This window comes from Poromitra crassiceps, assembly GCF_964638095.1.
Source record: "Poromitra crassiceps genome assembly, chromosome: 16".
Taxonomy (NCBI): Eukaryota; Metazoa; Chordata; class Actinopteri; order Beryciformes; family Melamphaidae; genus Poromitra; species Poromitra crassiceps.
In genome coordinates this window covers 39,607,420-39,631,876 of record NC_139645.1, presented here as the reverse complement: position 1 = coordinate 39,631,876, position 24,457 = coordinate 39,607,420, and the positions used below count along the sequence as shown (strand labels likewise).

Sequence of the window (24,457 nt, the reverse complement as noted above, 5' to 3'; positions counted from 1 at the left end):
TAAAAAAAATTAAAAATGTATTTTTTTTTTTTTTTTTTTTTTTGTGAGTGAAATGTTGCATTGTCTCCCCTGATTCTAAGTCTACGGCTTTATTAATTAATATAAAAAGCTTCTGCTGTGGATTTTTAGCTCAAACAAGCATTGCACCACTGAAGTAAACAACATGTTACATGACATTGACATTTTCGAAAATAAAAAACAGTTTTGACAATCATGAGTGGTTCATTAAATATTTAGTAGGCTCAGGTCTGAGTGCCAAAGGGGTGCCAAAGTCACCCCCTCTCCCTCTTCATGGGATTTCATCCGCCATTCATTTTTCCATAAACCTTGCTTAAAATGCTTATAAAAATTGTTTTACTTGCTCAAACCAAGCGATTTGACTATACTTAGAATCAGGGGAGACAATGCAACATTTCACTAAAAAAAAAAAAAAAAAATCGAATTTCGAATTTCAATAATAAAAGTCGACCTTGATAATAACAACGATTATTCGAAAATTCGAAATTCGATGCCCATCCCTACTATTAATCATGTCTATACAGATAGAATAACAAAGATATTGGTCAAAAAGTATCAGGTCATGAACACGAACAGCCTGGTAGCTCCTCCTCATGCTGCTCATGTGTTGCTGTGGGATGGCAGACGATGTGGAGAATACTATGCTGACTGGTGCATCGATCGCTGAACAGCTTCAGGTGGTGGTGTGGCTGTTGAGGCTGCGTATGGTTCTTCCACCGGCTACTGAGGCTCCTGACTGTGCTCAATGAATAAAGCATTAATTGCCAATATGTCTTGTTCATTGTTACTGATAGAGTTCAATCATCCAATCCCCCAAAACAATAGAGTCAATACCAACAGGCGCATACAGCTGTTTGACATCGGCTGTGCTGCTCATCCTACAAATACAGCATTGTTAGAAATGAGATGGCGTTGTAAAGGGAAATGAACAGGCTTTTCAATAAGATAAGATACAATGCTGAGGATACAGTGACAGCAGCGGTATGATCAACCAAACGCAAGTTTTCAAACTTTTTTTGATTCGTTTATTTGTCATTGTCCCTTAGTCCTCTTCACGTCCACTCCGCTCTTCAAACTCTGCTCTTTTATCCATCCCCTCCTCCAACTATAGGACAAAAGGTGACCGTGCTTTTACCGTTTTAGCCCCTATACCCTTTGGAACCAACTCCCCCTTTCTGTTAGGTCTGCTGTTTCTTTGAGCTGTTTTAAACGTTCCCTAAAAACCACCTCTACAGGCTTGCCTTCTTATAGATTTTTATCTCCTGTTTTATCCATTTCTTTCTGGCTTGTTTCTTTATTCATTGTTGCTTTTATCTCTGTATGTATGTATCTTTATGTTGTTTTTATAATGTTACTTGGTTTATATGTGAAGCACTTTGTAACCTTGTGTTTTAAAAGGTGCTATATAAATAAAGCCTTACTTACTTATTTCTAGCACTTTATGAGAGTAACCACCTTCTTTGAGATGGGCATTTGCACATTCCAGGCTCACAGTTCTGTGATGACTTTCGAGTTTAATCTTATAATGGTGAATCAGATTCAGTATTCTAGTCTTTTCTAGTAGTAATACAAAAAAAATCAATTAATTCTTTAGGTAGACTCTCATATGGGTGCATTCTGTTAATGTTATGAATTTATTATGAATATCACACAAATAATCTAGTGATACATTGATTTAAAGAATATAGTTATCTTTTTAACATTAGTGAATTTTAATTGTGCCGGTTCAGATGCCGAGCCATTTTCGAATAGCACTTTGTAAATACAGACAGAGTAACATTACAATACACACATGTCACTCTTTATTTTATATTTTATTAAAAAGCCCCGTCATCCCAATTCCAAGTGCAAGTTTAGATTTTTTACTTTTTCATGGATGTCCTATTTAATATTTAAAATTGAAATATTCATAACATCGCACCAAAAATTATAAGGTCTGTGGGCAACACAAGCTTAATCAAACGCAAACCAGTGTTCAGCCGGATAAACTTCACACATGAGGACCACTTTCATGAGTTTTGAAGCGTAAATGCGAGCCCTAGAAGTAAAAAGCTTGTGCTAAGCTAATCCAGAACTACACAGTGTCGCATAGGCTTCCACGTCACATCAGCACTCAACCTGGAGTGTTGTTGATGTGTGCGCTGCTGTGCACTGATTACCCCGGGCTGAACCAGGTGAGGGAAAGAGAATTTCCGTGTTCGTCCTTTGAAGTGATGACATTATTGACATATAATATCCCCGTTGACTCAACAGTGTAGTCTCATCTAGCCGTTTGCTAGCTAGCCACCCTTTTAACGGCACATAAAAGCTTACAAACCCCATAAAAGTGGTCCTCATGTGTGAAGATTATCCGGCTGAACACTGGTTCACGTTTGATTAAGCTTGCGTTGCCCAGAGACCTTATTTGAAGCATCGCGCCAAAAACCCATTCAAAAATCCCATCTTTGTTATTCTATCTGTATAGACATGATTAATAGTATACCAACAATGCAGATTAAATAAACAAGTCAAACTTCCACATTAGAAAGTGCAGGACTTGTCTACTGTGTCTGGTCATTGTTTTTTTGTTTTTCTTTTCAAATATTTCTTAAGACAAATCTGAAAAATGCAGCAGCTAGAAAAGAAACCTGTACAGTACAACAGGAGCCAGCCAAGTCTAAACTATATCTACAGTGCATGCCTGAAAAGAAGACATGTAAAAGTTATAACTAACTACCTCATTAAACCAGTATTTAATTAGTCTGCTCAATGTTTTATTCAATTATAGTAATTCAAACAATAATACAGTGAACATGTAGGGTCACATTTCACACAACCAAACACAGGCTATAGGTTGCTATAGCAACCTGTGTTCATTTAGCATTGTAGCTACCTACTAGCTAACCGAACATGCTAAATGCTGAATTTCACATAAAGCTCTAATCAGAGTGAAAAATAGATGACACAAACACATTAACGTTAACATTACATAATGAAGACATAACATTGTGTGTTAAAACGTCAACAAACGTCTTTATAATACTTCTGTGATTACCATTAATGATACAAGTCACCATTCTGATGTGGCTGTGATGTCAACTCAGACCTAACTAACTATCCAGTGTGCACAACATTGTCAGACTAAACTCCGGCTGACACCCCAAAAACCTACAATCCGCTACAGAAAAATGTATATTTTTATTAACTGGCTCCTGGCCTTCTATCATTTCACGAAAGTGGCCCCCGGGCAAAGCAAGTTGAGTATCCCTGGTCTAGAGAATCTATGTCTCTAGTGCATTTACTCACGTTTCATCTTTTGTTTACAACACATCCTAACACAAAACCTTATCAAGACAAAAGCTAGCAGGATCAAAATGAGTACAGTTGCCAGCAAGAACACAATCACATCTACAGAGTGGTAGGAATACCAAGGCATTCTGTAGGACTCTGTACGCAGGTGAGCAGCACCTTTGTGTCTCATGACAAACTGGATCCAGAAGAGGGCGTGGTCCAGTGGCTTCATTGGCTGATCTCTGTGCAGCCTGGAGAGCCTCTGCATGTTCTCCCTGTAGGAGGGCTCATGGAGGACCTCCTGTAAGGCCTCCAGGAAGTTGTTGTCTTCGTCCACTGTGGCTAAAGTTAACATCTTAGCTGCTCCTCTCTCTTCCAGACGCAGGAGGTTGTCAAACTGGTCGAAAAACAAAGGTAGACCCACAACTGGAACCCCGTGATACATGGCTTCTTGGACTCCGTTAGTTCCTCCATGAGCCACAAACAGCCGTATCTTAGGATGTCCTAGAAGGTCGTTCTGTGGCATCCAGTCAACTAGTAAAGTGTTGTTGCCCAAAGTGGGCGGTCTGTCACCTAGATGCCTCCAGATGACCTTCTGAGGTAATCTGGCAAAAGCTGCAGCTATCTCATGTGTTATGTCAGCAGGAAGTTCACTGACCATAGTCCCCAGAGACATGATGATGACCCCATGCTCCCCAGAACTCTGGACAAAATCCTCTAATTCTTGAGGAAGAGGACTAGCAGGTTTACACTGGAATCCTCCCATATAGATCACGTTAGGCATCGTCGGACGAGGGAACTCGAACACAAAGTCAACTCGCATGAGCCACAGGTCGGCCCCCTGCAGGAGCTCGTAAAAGTCAACATCTTTTCCAAAAAACTCATCACAAACAGCTTGATACTGAGGGCGGATTAGAAAGCGATCCCGAGCTTGCCTGACGAAGTAAAACATCAGATTTTTGACTCTCTGTACAAAAGTCATTTTGTCGGACAGTGCGGAGCCAGTCATCGGAATGTAAGATAAAGGAGAAGGAGAAATGGCCAAATGTCCTTCCCCACTAGTGACCCACCGCACATTATAGACTAGAGGCAGTTGAAGAGAGTGAGCCAACATGATACCTGCACCCCACGCTGGGTCGGTAAGGACCAGGTCATACGTACTCTCCTTTAGACTATTCATCAAGTCTTTGTCTTGAAACATGTTTGTAGCCATTTTACACACCATTCTATGGCCATTATATAGTGCAGTAAACATCTCAGCTTGTAAGCTTGCAAAGTTGATGAGTGAGCTCCCTCTCCGTTCTATAGCAATGATCTTTCTGATGATGGGGTTCACAAAGTCAGGGTCAAAGGCTTCAGTGACAGGGATGGTGATGGCATCATAGTGTGGAGAGTCTTCTTTGATGTACCAGCTTCTCGTCGTCCGTATCACTGTAACAGAGTGTCCCTGAGAGTGGAGAGCTTTGATGAAGATGTCCATGTTCACCCAGTGGCTTCCTTCTGAAGGGACAATCAAAATCTTGCCTCCTTGACAAATTCTCCAGGACATAAAGAGAATAGATGATAAGAGAAGATGTGATTTTAAATGTCCATGTGGGGCCATCTTTAATCTGAAATTTGAAAAACACAAATAAAAAACATTGACATTACAGTAGTAAGTCATGATGTAAATACAGTTCTCAGGTTTCAATCCAGCAACAATCATGTGTCATTTTGAAGTGTCCTTGTGCTACTTGACACTGAAACACTCAACCGATGAAAACAGCAGTTAAATGTCTAAAATGTGATTTTAAATAAGTATGTTGTCCCAGTAATGTCCTAAAACAAATACCAATTCAATAACATGAAATGAGGTATTATTTTTTGACCTACCTTTTTCACAAGCAGCTCTGTGTGTGCGGCCTTAGTGCCTTAATGTTGTAGAATAGAAATTGACAGCCAAAATGTAAACAGTGAACCACTTGGAGGAAAAATCACTTGTGATCAAAAAGATGGAGCCAGGAAGAAGTCGTCTTAAATGAAGTATTTAACACAGATCTTTGCCAAGAGATGCACTCTTGTATATTCACGAATGGATACACAGGCTTCCAATGCAATGAACAGAAAGTCAAACATACTTATAGGCCAGGACACACATCAGATTACATCTGTCTCCACGCACATTTGAATCTGCTGACAACCTATGTGGTATTCTGGTTCTGTACAGGACATAGTGATGCAGTGTGAAATACAGAGGAGCTGCAAATGTACGGTACAGACTATATGACGTCTGTCTATGTATGTACAATAACTATGTGTCATATATTAACTAGTGATTGTACAAATAAAGGCTAATGTGATTTAAATTTTCCCTGTCACTTAGGCCATGTTCAGGCTAGGAGGCCAAATCCGATTTGTGAACTTTAGTGACCTATTAATGACTTTATCCAGATTGGTTTTATGAGTCTGGACGCTCCAAGTCTGATTTGTGTCACTTGTCCCAAACCACATATGGAGGTAGTTTCCAATCTGCTTCAAATGTGCTTTTGACTGATGTGTCTTCAGTGCGGACGCACAGATCCACCAAATCTGATTTGAACGTCACTCGCAACTAGTCATCAAATGCTTCTGCGCAGGAAAACCACGTCACCGACGTACGTATTTACTGACGCCCACGCCGTTACCATAGCAACCCATGCAGATAGGCTGTTTAGTTCTGAACGCACAGATCTGACTTGAAAATCAGATTTGTGGCAGTGCGGACACACTCCCAAATCAGATTTGGGAAACCAATCAAGATAATGATGACTTTATCAGCAAATCGGATTTGCCTGTAATGTGAACATGGCCTTAGATATCCGAGTAAATCCAACTGGATACTAACTTTTAATTCCCGGAAAGATCACATAAATGGATTATGAATAAGCTCTTATTTTAGCTTGTTTGTCTTCATTCAGTCATGCTTTCAAGACAATGTGGCCACTTTGTTGAGGAGGTTGGCAGAAAAGTCTGTTGACTACTTACTTACAGCAGTAGATTATTCTCTACAATGTTAATTATTAGCTAGTACAGGTTAGCTGCATGTATTCAAGAGCAGTTTGAAAGAAAGAAGAAAAATAGTTTCACTCTAGGGGAAGAAAAACATTTCAATGTAATTATTAAATTGCAATTTGGAGCATTTGAAGCCAGGTTTAGAGGAATGACTCATTTTAAATTAACAGTTGTGATGTCATTATTCAGTCTTAACCACCAATATTTGATCCTTTTCTCACTCACTCCTATGTCACCCCCTGCTGGATATCCATCTTGGTCCAATGGTACTCCTCTCGGTTGCTTCACTTACTTTCAACCGTATTTCATTTCCTCTCACAGGATGTAGCTGTTGAACCCAGACCACATTGCTCTGCACTGTAAGACTTGAGGGAGTCTGTTCAGCTAACTTTAGCTCTAGACTTTGGCTTATTTGAATGAAACGTGTGGCAATAGTACAATTTACACTTCTTTGTCAAACAGGTAGTGTCTGTCTGTAGTCCAAATAGAAGCACATGTCATATTAAGTATGACTGTCTGTGTGCCCTGTTTTGTTACTAGTGGGGGAAGTCAGGGAGCAAAAGTAGACCAGAGACCACTGGACCAGGGTGGGAACGACACGGAGGCCATCGAGGCCATGGACTCCGTTGCCCCTTCCTCTGGCCGTGATGCCCTGAGATCTCTAAGGCCACCTTGGCAGTGTCCTGCTACCAGCCTGCTACTGTCAGTTGCTTTAAAAGCATCAGTAGTCTCAGTTTAATGTAGCTGTCCTATGCAAAGCATGTGTCATTGGCTCATTTTAAGACACATTTCAGAAAAAGCGCTCTTCACGATGTCAATAGACAATAGGCCTTTATGCCCTGGCATGTGACCTTGTGCCCTAAAAGAAATGTGACATCGAAGGCCAGATGGCCACGCCCCTAAAATGAAGAAATCCCCACCCTGCACTGGACTGCAGGCAGAAGCAGTTGATGAAATGCTGTGCAAGAAGCCGAATGCAAGAAGCCGAATGTGAGCCTAAAAGGGAAAATAAATAGAAGTGTAGCCTTGTCAAACTCTCCCCCTCATCTCTATTCCCCTATATGTGTGTACTCAATGTGACGTTACAGATCCCCACCTTTCAATCCATGTTTGTGGAGATTTGAAGGTGCTTGGACGTTTGCTCTTCTGTCTTATTGAACAGACGGATGCATTTAACACCGATACGCACCTTGTCTTGCATGGATGGAGAGGTTATTGCGCCAAGCTCCGTTAAAAATATGGCAATTTAATGTGTTACTGATTATTGGTAAATATAGATATCGATAGAACACAGCTTACGATTTTGCACCTATTGTTAGTGTCTCGTGGTAAATTCGGCATATACCAGTAGCTAGATAATCCACCAAGCAGCACTTACATACACAATAAAAATTCAAACTTTTTCACCGATACACATGTACTTTTGATAGGGGGGAAACAAACATCTGGGAGCCGAGACTAGAAGTAAATGAACAAGGAACCATTCTTAAAGTTTGAGATTATATCCAAATACATGCTGCATGGTGTACTATGTGCCGAATTGTTAAAGATATCGCCACATTTCAATGAATATAAACTTATATCTTTCACAAGATTTGGAGGCTGCTAGCAGGATGTTTTTCCTCATCTCTGTGCCTAATGTCCTCTGGGCTCCCTTTCCAAATGAGTTTACTGTCAAAGAAGCCAGAAAATATTCACATTTGACGTAATAACAGCAAAAGTAAATGTAAGGAATATGAGTGTATTCAAATTTATTGATTCGTGAGATATGGATAAAAATACATTCTGTTTGCCATTTTTGTGTCTTTCATTCTTATCTTCAAACTCTCAAATCAAAAACATGCTTCGCTTTGCGATGTACTCAGCATACAAGGACCCAAATTCTGCGTCTTGAACCTTAGCACAGCTGTGGTTTAAAGAATGACTGTAGATAATCAGAGTACTCCCTTTTAACCCACTGATACCCGATGCAGCATTTGCGTGTATATCCCTCATTTGTGTGTGTATCCCCTTAAGACCGCGAACCGCATGACGCGGTTCGCGGTCTTAAAGGGATACACACACAAATGCTGCATCAGGTATCAATGGGTTAAAACATGATCATTCAATACGTCAAATATGACAAATAGTAAGCCCATAATGTGCTTCGCCTCTATTTGTGGTGAGCTGAACTTTGACCTTTAGACGCTACTCTCTGCATGGTTGGGTAACTTGGGGACAATGATACTGGCCCATTTGTAAATCACAGGGATGAAGAGTAGAGCGGAGCCCAGGATGGACACCAGGAGGAAGGCCCACAGAAACATCCGGTCCAGAACCTGGGCCACAAACTTCCAGTCTTGCACCACCTGTATCAAAAAGAAACGCATGTCAATCTCCACTCCTTATGACTTCCACTCCTGCACTTCCATGTGATATCCTGGGATTTAGATAAATGCTAAATAGTTAAGGACAGAAACAACTTCTGGCAGGTTGTTTTATGGTGGATTCAGTTACCAAATCTATTTTTGTGGGTATCATTTTCCAGCTCTATATTGCACATTCCAACCAGTAGGGGGAAATTGCTGATTCCAACCAGCAGGGGGAAATTGATCCAGAAATACCTGAAAAAGTGGTGTTATGTTTGTGAACTATACTGATCCTTGTCATAGCCTCAACTCTTCAGACATGTTGAGGTAATTACAGGGAGGGATGGGTGCATTCCACCACTAAATCCTAATGTACGCTCTAACATGAGAAACCTTGCTGTTATCTTTTTGACAAGCACATCAAGTCTCTGTCCCGTACATGTTTTTTCCATCTTAGAAACATTGCAAAGCTCAGGTCTGTTGTATCTCTGAGCTGGAAATGCTCATTCATGCTTTTGTTTCGTCGAGGCTGGATTATTGTAATTCTCTTTTTACGGGCCTTGCTAAATCTTCTCTGGACCGCCATCCAACTGATCTAAAATGCCGTGGCCAGGTTACTGACCAGGTTGAGTAAATACTGTCACATTACTCCAGTCTTGGCCTCCTTACACTGGCTGCCAGTTACTCTCAGGATCCAGTTCAAAGTTCTTCTGCTCACTTATAGAGCCCTGCATGGTCAAGCACCTGCATATCTGCGTGATCTGCTCCACTCTCACGTTCCCAGCAGGTCACTGAGGTCTGCTGACCAGAGCCTATTAGTTGTCCACCGCACCAACCAGGCTCAAAACCAAAGGTGACCGAGCTTTTGAGTCTGTAGCTCCTAGGTTGTGGAACGCTCTTCCTCACGACCTCAGAGCTGCGGCCTCTGTAGACATTTTTAAACAGCAGCTAAAAACGCTTCTGTTTAGACAGACGTTTGTCTAGCCTCTTTAGTTGTATGTTCCTGTAGTCCTGTGTCTTTTGTATTTTACTGTTACCTGTATTAATTGATTGATTGTTTTTTATTTCAATCATGAGAGGCCAGTTGGTAGGATTTAACAAACTTTATTTAGCAATCGGCATGCATGGCAAATACTTTGGCGCATGACTCCATTGGACAGTGGCGCTCCTCTTGAGTCGAGAGGAGGGCATCTGCATAGGCTAGGATAGGGGATCCCCCCCCCCCCCCCCCCCCCCCCCCCGTGGGGGATCCTACAGGAGTCAATACTCGTTGGTGGTGGAGTGGGGAGGTGGGTGGGGCAAAACGACGCTTCAGAGGACGGCTTCAGGGGAGATGGACTGCCGTGAAGGTAGCTGCTGCTATCATCGGCCAGAGAGAGAGAGGTGACCCTTGCTATATATACGAGAATGAACTGATGTCATATCTGACATCATTGCAGACGTCATACTAGAACTTGACTGACGTTGACGTCGCGGGGTGATCAGGTTATGCATGTGTGGCCTTCTGCTTGAAATTTGGTCTGGAGACCTCACTTTAATCCTGTGAAGCACTTTGTGAGTCTTCTCTGTGAGAAGTGCTATACAAATAACATTTACTTACTTTACTGCTAGACAGTTATTACTACTTATGGATATATACAATATATAATATAATATATATTATATATTATATATATATAATATAATATATATATATAATATATATACAAACACAGTAAAGCCAACGTACTCACCTCTCTGACCTCGTTCTCTTTAACCACATGCATGGTGATGTAGCGAATAGAGTCCAAAGCTGACTGCAGGTTGTGGCGGGTGAAGAGGAGAGGGGCCCTCTCTGGTGCTGAACCCTTCATCGTACCCAGTCCTAGCACTCCTCCCACTCCCCCTCTCGCTGCCAGTCCCGCCTTGGTCACTCCAGCTGTGGCGTAACGGTCCACATGGCTGCGCATACACAGGAGCTTTGGCAACCGATGCAAGAAGATCCTCCTCACCCAGGGCGCCATGCCGTGATGCGTCGAGGACGAGCGGTGGTGGATGTTGATGGCAAAGACGGTGATGATGATGGAGAGCGTGACGAAGATCATGGTGAAGACCAGGTACTCCCCGATGAGAGGGATGACCTTTGAGGAGGACGGGATGATCTCCTCGATGACCAGCAGGAAGACGGTGAGGGACACCAGAACCGAGGTGCAGAGGGAGATCTTCTCGCCGCCGTTGGAGGGCAAATAGAAGACGAGGATAGTGAGGAAGGACAGGCCAATGCAGGGGATGATGAGGAAGAGGGTGTAGAAGAGCGGCAGCCTGCGGATGATGAAGGAGTAGGTGATGGTGGGATAGGAAGAGCTGCCGTCCGTCCTCAGACCACGGCTTCCCGTGGCCTTCACTATCTCCCATTCACCGTTATCAAAATAGTCCCGCTTGTCCACGTGGAAGTCTTCCAGGAGGATGTCCACCTGTTCAATCCAGAGGGGAAAATCATGTCAGTCATTATGCCTGTATGTAGGGTGGGCGACAAAGCATCCAGTAGATATGAGAGTAATGTTATTACACTCACTTGGTAAGCATTACTTTTCTCAAGGCTTAAAAAGTATTTTTTTTAAACTGTCTGTCACCTCCCCTTCATCTACATTTCCCCCTTTCATGAATAAATTAAATCAATTCACGAAATCAATAAGTGATCATGGCTCTTAGCTGGATTCACATCTATAGTGACCAGTGTGAACTCACCTGCGAGCCATCGTAGGTCCACGAGCCAAACTTCATGGAGCAGTTCTGGAGGTCAAAGGGGAAGAAGGTGACATCAATGGTGCAGGCTGACTTGTAATTGGCCGGCGGCGTCCATGATATGGTACCTTCATGCTTAACAACAGCCTTGGTGACAGTACCTTCAAAACAGCCATCTGCACTGTGGGATAAGATCACATGACTTGATCTACAACATGGAAGCATTGCTCATGGTTTTTGCTCATGGCTATAAATAGCTTTTATGATAATCGTTGTTGTAGCTGCTACACAACTGTGTCTTTAGGTCTTGTGCAATGTTGCTTTTTTATTTTAAGGTTCTTTTAACATAGAGTATATTGAGAAATGCTTGGTTTCGCTATACATTTACAATTTTCAGATTGACTTAGTATCACTCTAGAATAAGTATTTTGAGGAGGCTTAGTGTACAGTAAAACTAACATAAGTATGGTCATAAGTAACTTTCAAATACCTTTTGTGTCAATAATGAAAAAGCATAACATGCATAGCAGTTAATTTTCATACATCATGACACATACTTATCATACAGTACAATGTCAGGGAGCCAGATGGTGTTAGATGGGACTCGGATAGTTGTGATGCCCAGGTAGTCATCAGGGTTCCACCTAAGCTTCATGTCAAGCCATTCCTACATCGAGGAAAAAACAGAAATTCATCGCTGTCAGCTCTACATCGGAATATTATTGATGTTTGTGTGCAATAAGTTCCCTATAGCACCTCATGTGTCTTTCTTTTTTCTCTTAGACAGTGCCATAGTGTGCAGGCAAATACAGTATACCGGTATTAACATTTACTCTGTTAGAGCATTAGACTACTAACCTACAATCAACCTACATATTTTTATTGTTATTATTTTTATTTATTATTTTATTTTTATTTTTATTTTTATTTTTATTTTTATTTTTATTTTTATTTTTATTTTTTATTAACTTACTGTATGTCGCTAGACTTACAAAGGCTTGGGAAATATGATGTAGAAGTCGTAGATGGCGAGTACCTTGATAGCAAATCATGTGGGCGGGGCTGTTTATTTTTGCTCTGTGTTATCAAAGAACAAACGTGAGCTGAGTAACTTGAACAGCAAATGCAGGAGCTAAGAAACAATGAGGGGGGGGGGGGGGATCCTGACATTGTTCTTAGTCTACAGCTGTGATAGATATATGTTACCATGGTGACCGCTGGCCTTCCATCTCCTTATCTGTATGATGTCATTCATCAGCACCAGCTGACCTCGTGCTGTAGGGATAATTGGTTGACTGCCTGCTGGCACACAGGACACCCAGGACCATGAATAAGACTGACAGGGGTGAGGGTGTGGGGGGGGTGACAGGTGGAGGCGGGTGCGTGGGCACAGGGGGGGGGGAAGGGTGGGGGGGGGGGGGGTGACAGGTGGAGGCGGGTGCGTGGGCACAGGGCAGGGGAAGGGTGGGGGGGGGGGGTGACAGGTGGAGGCGGGTGCGTGGGCACATGGCAGGGGAAGGGTGGGGGGGGGGGGTGACAGGTGGAGGCAGGTGCGTGGGCACAGGGCAGGGTGACCGTCCCAACGGAGACAAATAGATGAGAAGTGTCAGTGACGTGTCACCAGAGCAGATTCAAAAGGGAGATGAGATGGGACAGTGGCTGACTGGCTGTCCCTCTAAATGACACGCAGGCCAGATCTCCATAGCCGTGACATAGCACTGACAATTAATTGTTTCCCTGTGTGCGTGTGTGTGTGTGTGTGTGTGTGTGTGTGTGTGTGTGTGTGTGTGTGTGTGTGTGTGTGTGTGTGTGTGTGTGTATATTCTCCCACAGTTATAATCTAGTATTGAAAAGTACGTATACTTGCCTGTTTCATCCACACATTTGTTGTCATGAACTGGCTTTTTTCATTCTAGGATGGAGAAACAATTTTAATAAAACAATAAAAACTTGAAACAGTTGTTATGGCATTCATCTATAGAGACGGCTTTCAGTAGCACCCTGCTTTACATTGAGTGCGTTTACATGCACACCAATAAACTGTTTATTAGCGGATTTCTGAGTTACCTGATTATTCAAATGGTCATGTAAACAGCATAAACCGATAAGCTTTATCCGTTTATGGTCATAAACGGGTTATGAATAAACCGATAAACACACCTAGGTTTCTGGGCAATAATCGGTCTTCTCTCTGCATGTATCCAGCATAACCGGGTTTCTTTCGGGTTTATATATCTGCGCATGTACGACTTGCAGGAGAGAGAAGCACAGGAGCGCGTGAGGCAGGGAGAGACGCGCTGCACTCACTGGCCCCTCGGCTCTCCTCCCGGTTCTCTCACCGGCATGCCGGTCTCTCCCCCGGCCACAGCGCACCACAGCCGGCTTGGTGAGATGACAGCACGGAGCCCCTGGCTGAGCGGAGCGGGGAGCTCTGCTCTCTCTTCCCGCACAGAGCCGGTGTCCCTGTAACGGCACCGCTGCTGCACTGCACTATGTTGAAATGTGGATATTCTACAGGAGGGGACGAATATTTGTCTCGGATTGCAAATAGAATGACGTAGCCTACAGACAACAGAGTCGTTCAAAACACAACACACACATAACGTTAAAATCCGTGACAAATTCTGTCCGTTTTCTGACAGGTAGGCTACAGTATTTCAATTCAACACACGTTGTGGGTCATGAACATTTGACGTGCTTAAGTCACCTCACCTGCCTGCCTCTGTGCTCTGTGCTCGGTAAAGTTGGAAATATTATTGACAGATGCACTTCCAAAGCGACGCCTATTCCAATTTTAGTAAAGTAGACGAGATACACAACCTAATTTTCACCTAAACCATCCTTTGCGCTGGACAAATAAATTAGGAAAATGTGATTTTGCATTTTGCAGCTATATTCTGTTGTTTTTTTCCGGAATTAATGGTGCCTTTCTGGAGAGAAATCCGACTAATTGACTGAATCATGTAAACCCGGGTTTCTCCTATTGTCGGATTATTAAAGTGCATGTAAACGCAGAAATCAGATTATTGCCATAAACTGATTATTCACAGTTATCAGTTTATTGTGTGCATGTAAACGCACTCACTGATGCACTCACACACATTCACACCTCAATTACACACGCACACGCACCAGGGGCGTATCTACGGGTGGGCCTGGGTAGGCACACGCCCACCCACTTCTTGCCCTGGCCCACCCAAAAAAAAAAAAAAAAAAAAAAAAAAAAAAAAAAAAAAAATTTAATTGGTTGTTTTCTAGAGGCAAACTTGCTGCTGCATTGCTAGCCAATGGTTTTGTTACTTTTGTAAAAACGCAGGGCACATCATCTCCAGAGTCTAATGCATGACAACTTCATGACATCTAGGAATTTTGTTCTCTCTGTGGATAAATAAACCAGAGGGCGTCTTGTTCAAACTTGAAGCAGCCTCAGTGTTGTTATTTTTTAAACTCACAGCAGTATATGGATCAGTGGTTCTAATTTCTGTATAAAGTAACAGTATACACACAAGTATAAGCATTCATGTATGCAACATTTGGCACCTATATGTAACCTTTTAAGGTTGAGATAATTGTATTATCATTATATGGTCCAAATATTTCAGTAAAGCACTTGAAACACTTGAAATATTCTTGCTTGGGTGGTATCATTCTACTTGAAATGATGGTCAAATGCATTATTTTTAGTAAAATAACACGTCAAATTTTTCGGGCGGCCGGCCTTCGGCCGGCCACCCGAGTGGGCCCGGCCTTTGGCCGGGCATCTGCACCCCTTCCTATCCAGGCCCACCCAATTTGATCCAGGCCCACCTATAATTCAATTTCTGCATACGCCCCTGACACGCACGCGCGCACACACACACACACACACACACCTCAATTACACACACACACACACACGCACACACACATTCACACCTCAATTACACACACGCATAATATAATGAACATGTCTCATCTAAGCAGCCAGCAATCTCCATGGTTACATCTGTAACTGTGTATTTGTGAAATTGTGATTTCAAGTATTTTGCTTTTGCAGCTCCCATGCAACATACAGTGTTATCTGAAACACACTGATAATCCATCAATAATCAATGCCTTTCTAAACTTACCACATCAACCAGCTGCGAGATGGCCAGACCAAATTTCACGCGGACCGTCTCATTTAGGTATTCCACTGGACGAACCCATTTCTGGTAGTTTCTGAAGAGGTATTTTAACAGCTTGTCCTCTGCTTTTGCATAGGAGGAGAGTTTTGGGATCCCTATAGAGAAGTGTGGAAATACAGATAGGCTTCTATTAAACGTGTAAGTTGCAACAACACAGCGAGCGTGTTCAGCAGTTATGTTTTGGCATAGGAGGAGAGTATTGAGATCCCTCGTGAGGTGTGGAAATACAGATACTATTAAACTTGTAACAACAACATTGAGCTTGTTCAGCAGAGACCTTTGATTCATAGTTCCTGGTGCTGCCTGGAGCTTTGTTAATACCTCCATCAATAGCAGTGCTCTCCAGCAGTGCAGCAGTCGTCCCTGGCCTGACCACAGTAATGTGTTGAAGAAACCTACAGGCTGGTTAACCCAAACACACGCTGAATATATGCATTGAATTTGAAATTCAACCATTATATGGAGGAGAGCTGGGAAATCAATATTTAACAACTGTCTGCTATACAACTCTACGCAGTTTCAGCAATATGCTCCAGGTTTGCACCACTACACAGAGAAGACAGGGTTCTATTTGCACCACTACACAGAGATGACAGGGTTCTATTTGCACCACTACACAGAGATGACAGGGTTCTATTTGCACCACTACACAGAGATGACAGGGTTCTATTTGCACCACTACACAGAGATGACAGGGTTCTATTTGCACCACTACACAGAGATGACAGGGTTATATTTGCACCACTACACAGAGATGACAGGGTTCTATTTGCACCACTACACAGAGAAGACAGGGTTCTATTTGCACCACTACACAGAGAAGACAGGGTTATATTTGCACCACTACACAGAGATGACGGGGTTCTATTCGCACCACTACACAGAGAAGTCAGGGTTCTATTTGCACCACTACACAGAGAAGACAGGGTTCTATTTGCACCACTACACAGAGATGACAGGGTTATATTTGCACCACTACACAAAGAAGATAGGGTTCTATTCGCACCACTACACAGAAAGACAGGGTTCTATTTGCACCACTACACAGAGAAGACAGGGTTCTATTTGCACCACTACACAGAGAAGACAGGGTTATATTTGCACCACTACACAGAGAAGACAGGGTGCTCTTTGCACCACTACACAGAGAAGACAGGGTTCTATTTGCACCACTACACAGAGATGACAGGGTTATATTTGCACCACTACACAGAAATGACAGGCTTCTATTTGCACCACTACACAGAGATGACGGGGTTCTATTTGCACCACTACACAGAGATGACAGGGTTCTATTTGCACCACTACACAGAAATGACAGGCTTCTATTTGCACCACTACAAAGAGAAGACAGGGTTATATTTGCACCACTACACAGAGATGACAGGGTTCTATTTGCACCACTACACAGAGAAGACAGGGTTCTATTTGCACCACTACACAGAGAAGACAGGGTTCTATTTGCACCACTACACAGAGAAGATAGGGTTCTATGTGCACCACTACACAGAGATGACAGGGTTCTATTTGCTGCTTCATTTCCTCAGGAACTCACTAATCCTCAGTCATGCATGCGTTTACATCATTTGGTTATTATTGTGTTATGCCAACACTCCCGATTTTCGCAAGTAATCAGATGGCTGTAGCAGGGTCATTTTTAAAGCTACAGTGGAGATGCTGTTATCAGAAGAACCTAGAAGACCTAAGGCATCATTGGTACCAAGCATAATAGCTAGCTTGTTGGCCAGGGGGCTAAATAACGTTCCAAACATAGGTTCAATTTGGGTGAGGGAAAACTATTTCAAAGAGGTTCCTTGACCTCTCAGCTCAATTTATCTGAATGAAAATTGGTCCAATGGGTACCCACGAGTCTCCCCTTTACAGATAAGATAGGATTTTTCACAGCCTAAATAGCAGCTTGTGGATTCATTTCTTGTTGTTGCTCATCACATTTTCTCTCAACAGATGTGTTATGCATGCAAATACTTCTGATGAGTAAGGGGGAAGAAAATGTTGGCAATCTGCTTTTGGGTATTTTGCCGAAATGTTTTTGTATGTGGATGAATTATTAATTTCCCTTATGCCCAAGTTCACATGCTCTGTTAATGAAATAAAAAAAATATAATATAAAAAAAAACATTTCGCGAAATACATCATCTTAGTCTCGTGTGTTGATCAGAGTTGTGATTAAAGGGTTGGGTGGACCCTGGAAGATTTTCAGATTTGAAAGTGGGCCGCGGGATCCTAACTTTGGGAACCCCTCTAACCCATCATGATGGGGGGGGGGCGAGGAATCAGTAACATGTTACTGATTTCATTGATCTTGAAATCAGTAACATGTTGTAGGTTTTATTTGGGTACATGTGATCGGTCTATTGAATTTAAAGAGCAGGTTTTTCCAGTATTTTCAATACTCAACTCAGTGTAGCTCAGATATGAGTCATAGAGACAGTGGGCTGTTCCCTGATGCTCTGAATAATAGAGATCCTCCGCTGATCAATGCAGGCAGGGATCATTCAATAAAACATGCAGTGACCAAGTGACAGACCTGCAGTTTAGCGTTTAAAACAGGCCGTTAAGACTTCAGGATGTAACATCAGTTTAGCATTCAAAACAGCCCGTTAAGACTTCAGGATGTAACATCAGTTTAGCATTCAAAACAGCCCGTTAAGACTTCAGGATGTAACATCCACTGTTTCACACAGAAATACCACCGATAAAAAATGAGAGCAGACAGGCTTCATTGTTTGACTGAAGCAGAGTTTTGTAGTTTTGGAGAAATATTGCAGACATTTTGAATGCTGCACCAGTTCCTCCAGCCCGCTCGTTAAACCATTCCCCACCATGGCTACGAGCGTCTTTAAGGGTGGAGAATGTTTGGAGAAATCCACCTTGGGGACGACAGAGGCAACAAACACTAACGCCATGTGCTCGCCGATCAATAGAAATTACGCTGGAACGGCCTCAATCAATGACTGTGTGATCAGCAGATTCATCATCTTCTCCGGCTTCTCTCCCACTAACCACCAGCATCCTGTCTGACTGGAATGCACACTGCACAATCTGAGGTTTGGCCTCCAACGCGAGCCTCGGTCACAATCAAAAATAATAATTCACAATTCAACTTCATCTGTTTTCGGGAGTCTCGCAGCTACGTATCTGAAATAAACTCACATTTTATTAAAATACAAGACCAAGATTGCAACAGGTTAAAATGCCTTATTAGTCTTAAAGGGAAATTCCACATTTGGATTCACTGTTACATCAATCTCTGATGTTCTTATTTTGTATTGTTAGCTACCTTTCTGTTGTCCCCTTTCCCAGAATGACTTTCACCCGCCATCCCCAGAGAAGCTGCCTGGACCTGTTGCATCCAACCAGTTGTAGGTGTAGGAGTAGAGAGCAACACCATCAGGGATGGTAACAGCAGGAGAGGAGGTTTTTCCCCATTTGAGAACAAGTGTGAGTCATGCCCCTTACTCACAACAACATGCCTTGTGGCTGCAGTGCATTCTGGTCTATTGTGGAGCTCGCTCAGTGTCTCTGACATCCTCTTCTATCTATGATGCATTTCTTCCTGTGTGATTATGAGCACTGGTGCAAAATGGAGAGTCTCTAGAGAAAGAAGCCCCCATACCCCCCCTATTAAATGCTGGAAATATCTTATCCACAGGAATAAGAAATATACACCCCCAAACAACAACATGGAGCCAGGAATGGTAGGAATAGTTGAATGTATCAATAGTTGAATGCATCAATAGTTGAATGTATCAATAGTTGTATTAACAGTGTTTTTAAGTGATGTGTTTTCTTTAAATAGAGTACTAGTGCTGAATAAATAACATGAAATTATTGATTTAATTTACTCATTCGTACTTTTTCAACGACACATGAGACAACACTTGTTTACGGTCTCCTACAGTGTAGCCGGCCACATATTGTTGCACATATTGTTGTGGGTTTGATGCCATCCAGTGGTTCAAAGTGTCATATTATTATTAATATAATTATCATTATATTATATTATTATAATTGGTATCTGCTATTGTTGCCAGGCCATGTCACTAGCTATTGTGTCTTACATGCCAGCAAACCCACACAAGTGCTCTCGAGGGAAGTCTCTAACAAACTCCAATTCTCCCATTCATTTCTAATGGAGAAGCTCCAGGTTTTGTCTCCTCCTCATCACCTGTCAGTAAGACATTTGGTTGGTGGGTTAGAGCTGCTCTGTTGAGACTTTTGAGTGGTCTTTCACTCATGGACTAGAAATCAGTGTTGTTCCTTCAATGGCTGAATATTGTAGTTGTTGAATACTGAATATTGAGCTCCATTGTAGTACTTTCATGCAGCACAGTTTTGCATGACTACAATGCTAACATGGTGCTATTCTTTGCTGGACCTGCACTAACTGTCTGTTTTGAACTGGTGAGCTATCTATTGCTAGCCTGGTGAACTCACATTTCATTTCGTGCGTCGTTTCGGTCTGGCCCCATGCCCCGGGTGGGATCCTAGCAGAAACTGCAAAGCGGATGAGCCAAACACAGACCCGCCTCGTAGTTGACATCGTGACCGGCCAATCAGGAACGCCACTAGCAAAACAGTAATGGCCGCCTCCTTGCCTGTCCTTGCCCTTAAAGAGTAATGTCAGCGTTTGTCTAGTTGAAACAGCCATAAAGTGCAGTTATTGCAGAAATAGACTCAATAACAACAATTAAACAAGTACAGGAGTATCGCCGCAACCGGAGAGATTCTCGGCGGAAAACATGTTTTTGCCGTTCTCCCGAGTGGATTTGGGTTTGACTGGATCCAACGCTGATTGGCTGAAGGAGTTGTCCGTCAAGGCAAATACACGCGCCCAACTTCCACCCACTGCAGACAGCGTGTGAAAGCTTGGGGCCAGACGGAAGCGAAGAACGAAATGAAATGTGAGTTCAGGTGACCGGCTGGTTTACCAGGCTAATCTATTCCCTGTCCATCTGCCAAGCCCACTTGCTCTGGCTCTCATTCTGCGAGTGTCCAGCTTAATCCCTCATCCATCACACAGACAGTGCCTATTGTATTGCATTGTGTCAGTTGGATGAGGCAGGTCCAGGTGGTAGGATACATTGTGTCAGTTGGATGAGGCAGGTGCAGGTGGTAGGATACATTGTGTCAGTTGGATGAGGCAGGTCCAGGTGGTAGGATACATTGTGTCAGTTGGATGAGGCAGGTCCAGGTGGTAGGATACATTGTGTCAGTTGGATGAGGCAGGTGCAGGTGGTAGGATACATTGTGTCAGTTGGATGAGGCAGGTGCAGGTGGTAGGATACATTGTGTCAGTTGGATGAGGCAGGTGCAGATGGTAGGATACATTGTGTCAGTTGGATGAGGCAGGTGCAGGTGGTAGGATGCATTGTGTCAGTTGGATGAGGCAGGTGCAGGTGGTAGGATGCATTGTGTCAGTTGGATGAGGCAGGTGCAGGTGGTAGGATACATTGTGTCAGTTGGATGAGGCAGGTGCAGGTGGTAGGATGCATTGTGTCAGTTGGATGAGGCAGGTGCAGGTGGTAGGATACATTGTGTCAGCTGGATGAGGCAGGTGCAGGTGGTAGGATGCATTGTGTCAGTTGGATGAGGCAGGTGCAGGTGGTAGGATGCATTGTGTCAGTTGGATGAGGCAGGTGCAGATGGTAGGATACATTATGTCAGTTGGATGAGGCAGGTGCAGGTGGTAGGATACATTGTGTCAGTTGGATGAGGCAGGTGCAGGTGGTAGGATACATTGTGTCAGTTGGATGAGGCAGGTGCAGGTGGTAGGATACATTGTGTCAGTTGGATGAGGCAGGTGCAGGTGGTAGGATACATTGTGTCAGTTGGATGAGGCAGGTGCAGGTGGTAGGATACATTGTGTCAGTTGGATGAGGCAGGTGCAGGTGGTAGGATACATTGTGTCAGTTGGATGAGGCAGGTGCAGGTGGTAGGATGCATTGTGTCAGTTGGATGAGGCAGGTGCAGGTGGTAGGATGCATTGTGTCAGTTGGATGAGGCAGGTGCAGATGGTAGGATACATTGTGTCAGTTGGATGAGGCAGGTGCAGGTGGTAGGATGCATTGTGTCAGTTGGATGAGGCAGGTGCAGATGGTAGGATACATTGTGTCAGTTGGATGAGGCAGGTGCAGGTGGTAGGATACATTGTGTCAGTTGGATGAGGCAGGTGCAGGTGGTAGGATACATTGTGTCAGTTGGATGAGGCAGGTGCAGGTGGTAGGATACATTGTGTCAGTTGGATGAGGCAGGTGCAGGTGGTAGGATACATTGTGTCAGTTGGATGAGGCAGGTGCAGGTGGTAGGATGCATTGTGTCAGTTGGATGAGGCAGGTGCAGGTGGTAGGATGCATTGTGTCAGTTGGATGAGGCAGGTGCAGGTGGTAGGATACATTGTGTCAGTTGGATGAGGCAGGTGCAGGTGGTAGGATGCATTGTGTCAGTTGGATGAGGCAGGTGCAGGTGGTAGGATGCATTGTGTCAGTGGGATGATGCAGGTGCAGGTGGTAGGATGCATTGTGTCAGTTGGATGAGGCAGGTGCAGGTGGTAGGATGCATTGTGTCAGTTGGATGATGCAGGTGCAGGTGGTAGGATGCATTGTGTCAGTTGGATGAGGCAGGTGCAGGTGGTAGGATGCATTGTGTCAGTTGGATGAGGCAAGTCCAGGTGGTACTGGAGGAGAACTTACGCAGTGAGTGGCACAGGTGGCAGCAGCAACACAGCAATGGCAGCAGCACGGCAAGAGAGGTGGCTGCCCCTCCTGCTCTCAGCATGATATATCAGAGGTGGCACCAGATCCACACAGTGGGTCCCTCGGGCATCACACAACTGGAACCTAAAAAATCCAGAAGCATAACGTCCATGCCATTGTGTACATCAGGAAAAAGCATATAATAGCTCAGTTGGTAGAGCACTGCCTCGGGCTGAAGGTTCCTCAAGCCACTTTGCATAAAAGCATCCAACAAATAGCATAATGTTGTGAATGTCAGTAAATGGGCTGTGTAGCATGTAGCAAAAAACATTGTAGGAGGAATACTCACTAACAAAGTGGTGTCAACAAACACACACATGCAAAAACAAGCACACATTTGAATGGACGTTTCATCTCACACCTTCTCCAGACAACATTCTGCACAAGAATACATACATCTTCCTCACCTTACTAACCTGACACACAATGCAGGATCATGATGACATGCATGCATCACATACAAGCATGCACCTAATGTCTGCATGTGTTCACCTGCTGTGAGACTCTGCCATTCACACACAGTCCAGGCTGCTGGTTGGTGTTGGGAGTCTTGACGACAGCGATGGACGGTGCTGCTCTAGTGCTCCTCCATTCCGTGCAGGTTCTTCTCCCTTGCCTCTTCCAGATGCCGCCTCAGTCCCTGCTGCCTCTAAATGTGCAGCAGCAGGCAGGCAACACATTCTCATCTCCTCCTCCTCCTTCAGAGAGTCAGCCCCGCCCCTTCGCTCTCTCTCGCTCTCTCCCCTCTCGCCCCCTCCCTCTCTTCCCTCTCGCCCCCTCCCTCTCTTCCCTCTCTCCCCCTCCCCTCTCTCCCCTCCCCTCTCCCTCTCTCTCTCCCCCTCCCCTCTCTCTCCCCAGTCTCCCCAGAGGAGTGTGGTCACTAATCACAGGCAGGCATCACTGCAGCCACCGCCACTGCCTTGTGACAGAGGCGGCCCTGCTGGCTGCACACATTCTACCTGCATTCACATTCAACATGCTCTCACTACACTTTGTGTTGGCAGTCACAAAACACCTCATCTATACATTTGTGTACATAGGCACGATTTAGCTTTTTTTTTGTTTAAGTCAAATAGACACACCCTAAAAAACGTGCATCCGGGCGTCCGGGGTGGTGTAGCAGTCTATATCCTTGCCTACTAAGACGAGGGCCGCAGGTTCACGCCCCCGTTGTTACCACCGGCTTACTCGGGGCGTCCCCACAGACACAATTGGCCATGTCTGCGGGTGGGAAGCCGGACAAGGGTACTGTATGTGTCCTGGTCGCTGCACTAGCGCCTCCTCTGGTCGGCCTGTTCATCGGGGAGGGGAACTGGAGGGGCCAACATTCTTCCTCAGCACGCGCTACGTCTTCCCGGTGAAACTGGGTTTGGGTATGGTTTGGGTACTGCACCCTACGTCCACCCCGGCCAGGGTTTGCACCCTAAGCGCAGCCCCCAGCTTATTTGAATATCACCCAACGACTGTGCTGCGGACACATGGTGCCTGTGCATGACTATAGTCATGGCCTATTCCATTTTCTGTTATCCATCCTTTACAGCTGTTTACATGCTGCCTCCCTTTCTCTATCTCTATCTGTGTGTGTGTGTGTGGGGGGGGGGGGGTCTGCCTCATGGTGACTTATATTATGGGACCGAGAGAAGCTGTCTGGGGGAAGAAAAAAAATCTATATTCAGAATGTTTTGGAAATAAATTTTGTGAAATTCCCTTCTTTATTTATTTTTTTACCTCCGCAGGGCAACGGGTTCGCTGCAGCCGGATGTTCTTCTTCTCTGGTTTAGTGGCTGCGTTGCAGCCGGATGTTCTTCTTCTCTGGTTTAGTGGCTGTGCTGCACACACTGTAGAAAAGAGGCAGTCTAATACATTGATTCCCGATTCTGACACATCAAACCTAGTCTAGTCTTGTTTATTTTTATAGCCCTTTATCTCTTTATCACAGCGAAGTCTCAACAGGATTTATATACCGGTATATCATATAGCCTACTATACCTTATACAACATGCATACTACTGTATGTATTATATATATCATATAGCCTACCTTATACAACATGCATACTATGTACAACATATTACATGTTTTGTAATGAAGCCTCAGGAATTTTCCATATAAATTAAATAAATTA

At 43.9% G+C, this 24,457-nt stretch overlaps 1 protein-coding gene and 1 pseudogene across 2 annotated transcripts; both read right to left on the bottom strand.

Moving 5' to 3' along the window:
* Positions 1–3,295: 3,295 nt before the first annotated feature.
* On the bottom strand, positions 3,296–4,828 carry LOC310791638 (UDP-glucuronosyltransferase 2A3 pseudogene; annotated as a pseudogene). Its single transcript has one exon. The product of its transcript is annotated as a UDP-glucuronosyltransferase 2A3 pseudogene (transcript).
* Positions 4,829–8,498: 3,670 nt separating this feature from the next.
* chrna5 (cholinergic receptor, nicotinic, alpha 5) lies at positions 8,499–22,354 on the bottom strand (the record flags this gene model as incomplete). Its single annotated transcript, XM_083653294.1, has 7 exons — positions 8,499–8,666; positions 10,400–11,119; positions 11,394–11,571; positions 11,948–12,057; positions 13,258–13,302; positions 15,500–15,651; positions 22,270–22,354. The coding sequence occupies 7 exons, from the start codon at positions 22,352–22,354 to the stop codon at positions 8,499–8,501; spliced, it is 1,458 nt and encodes a 485-aa protein (XP_083509420.1).
* Between the last annotated feature and the right edge of the window lie 2,103 nt (positions 22,355–24,457).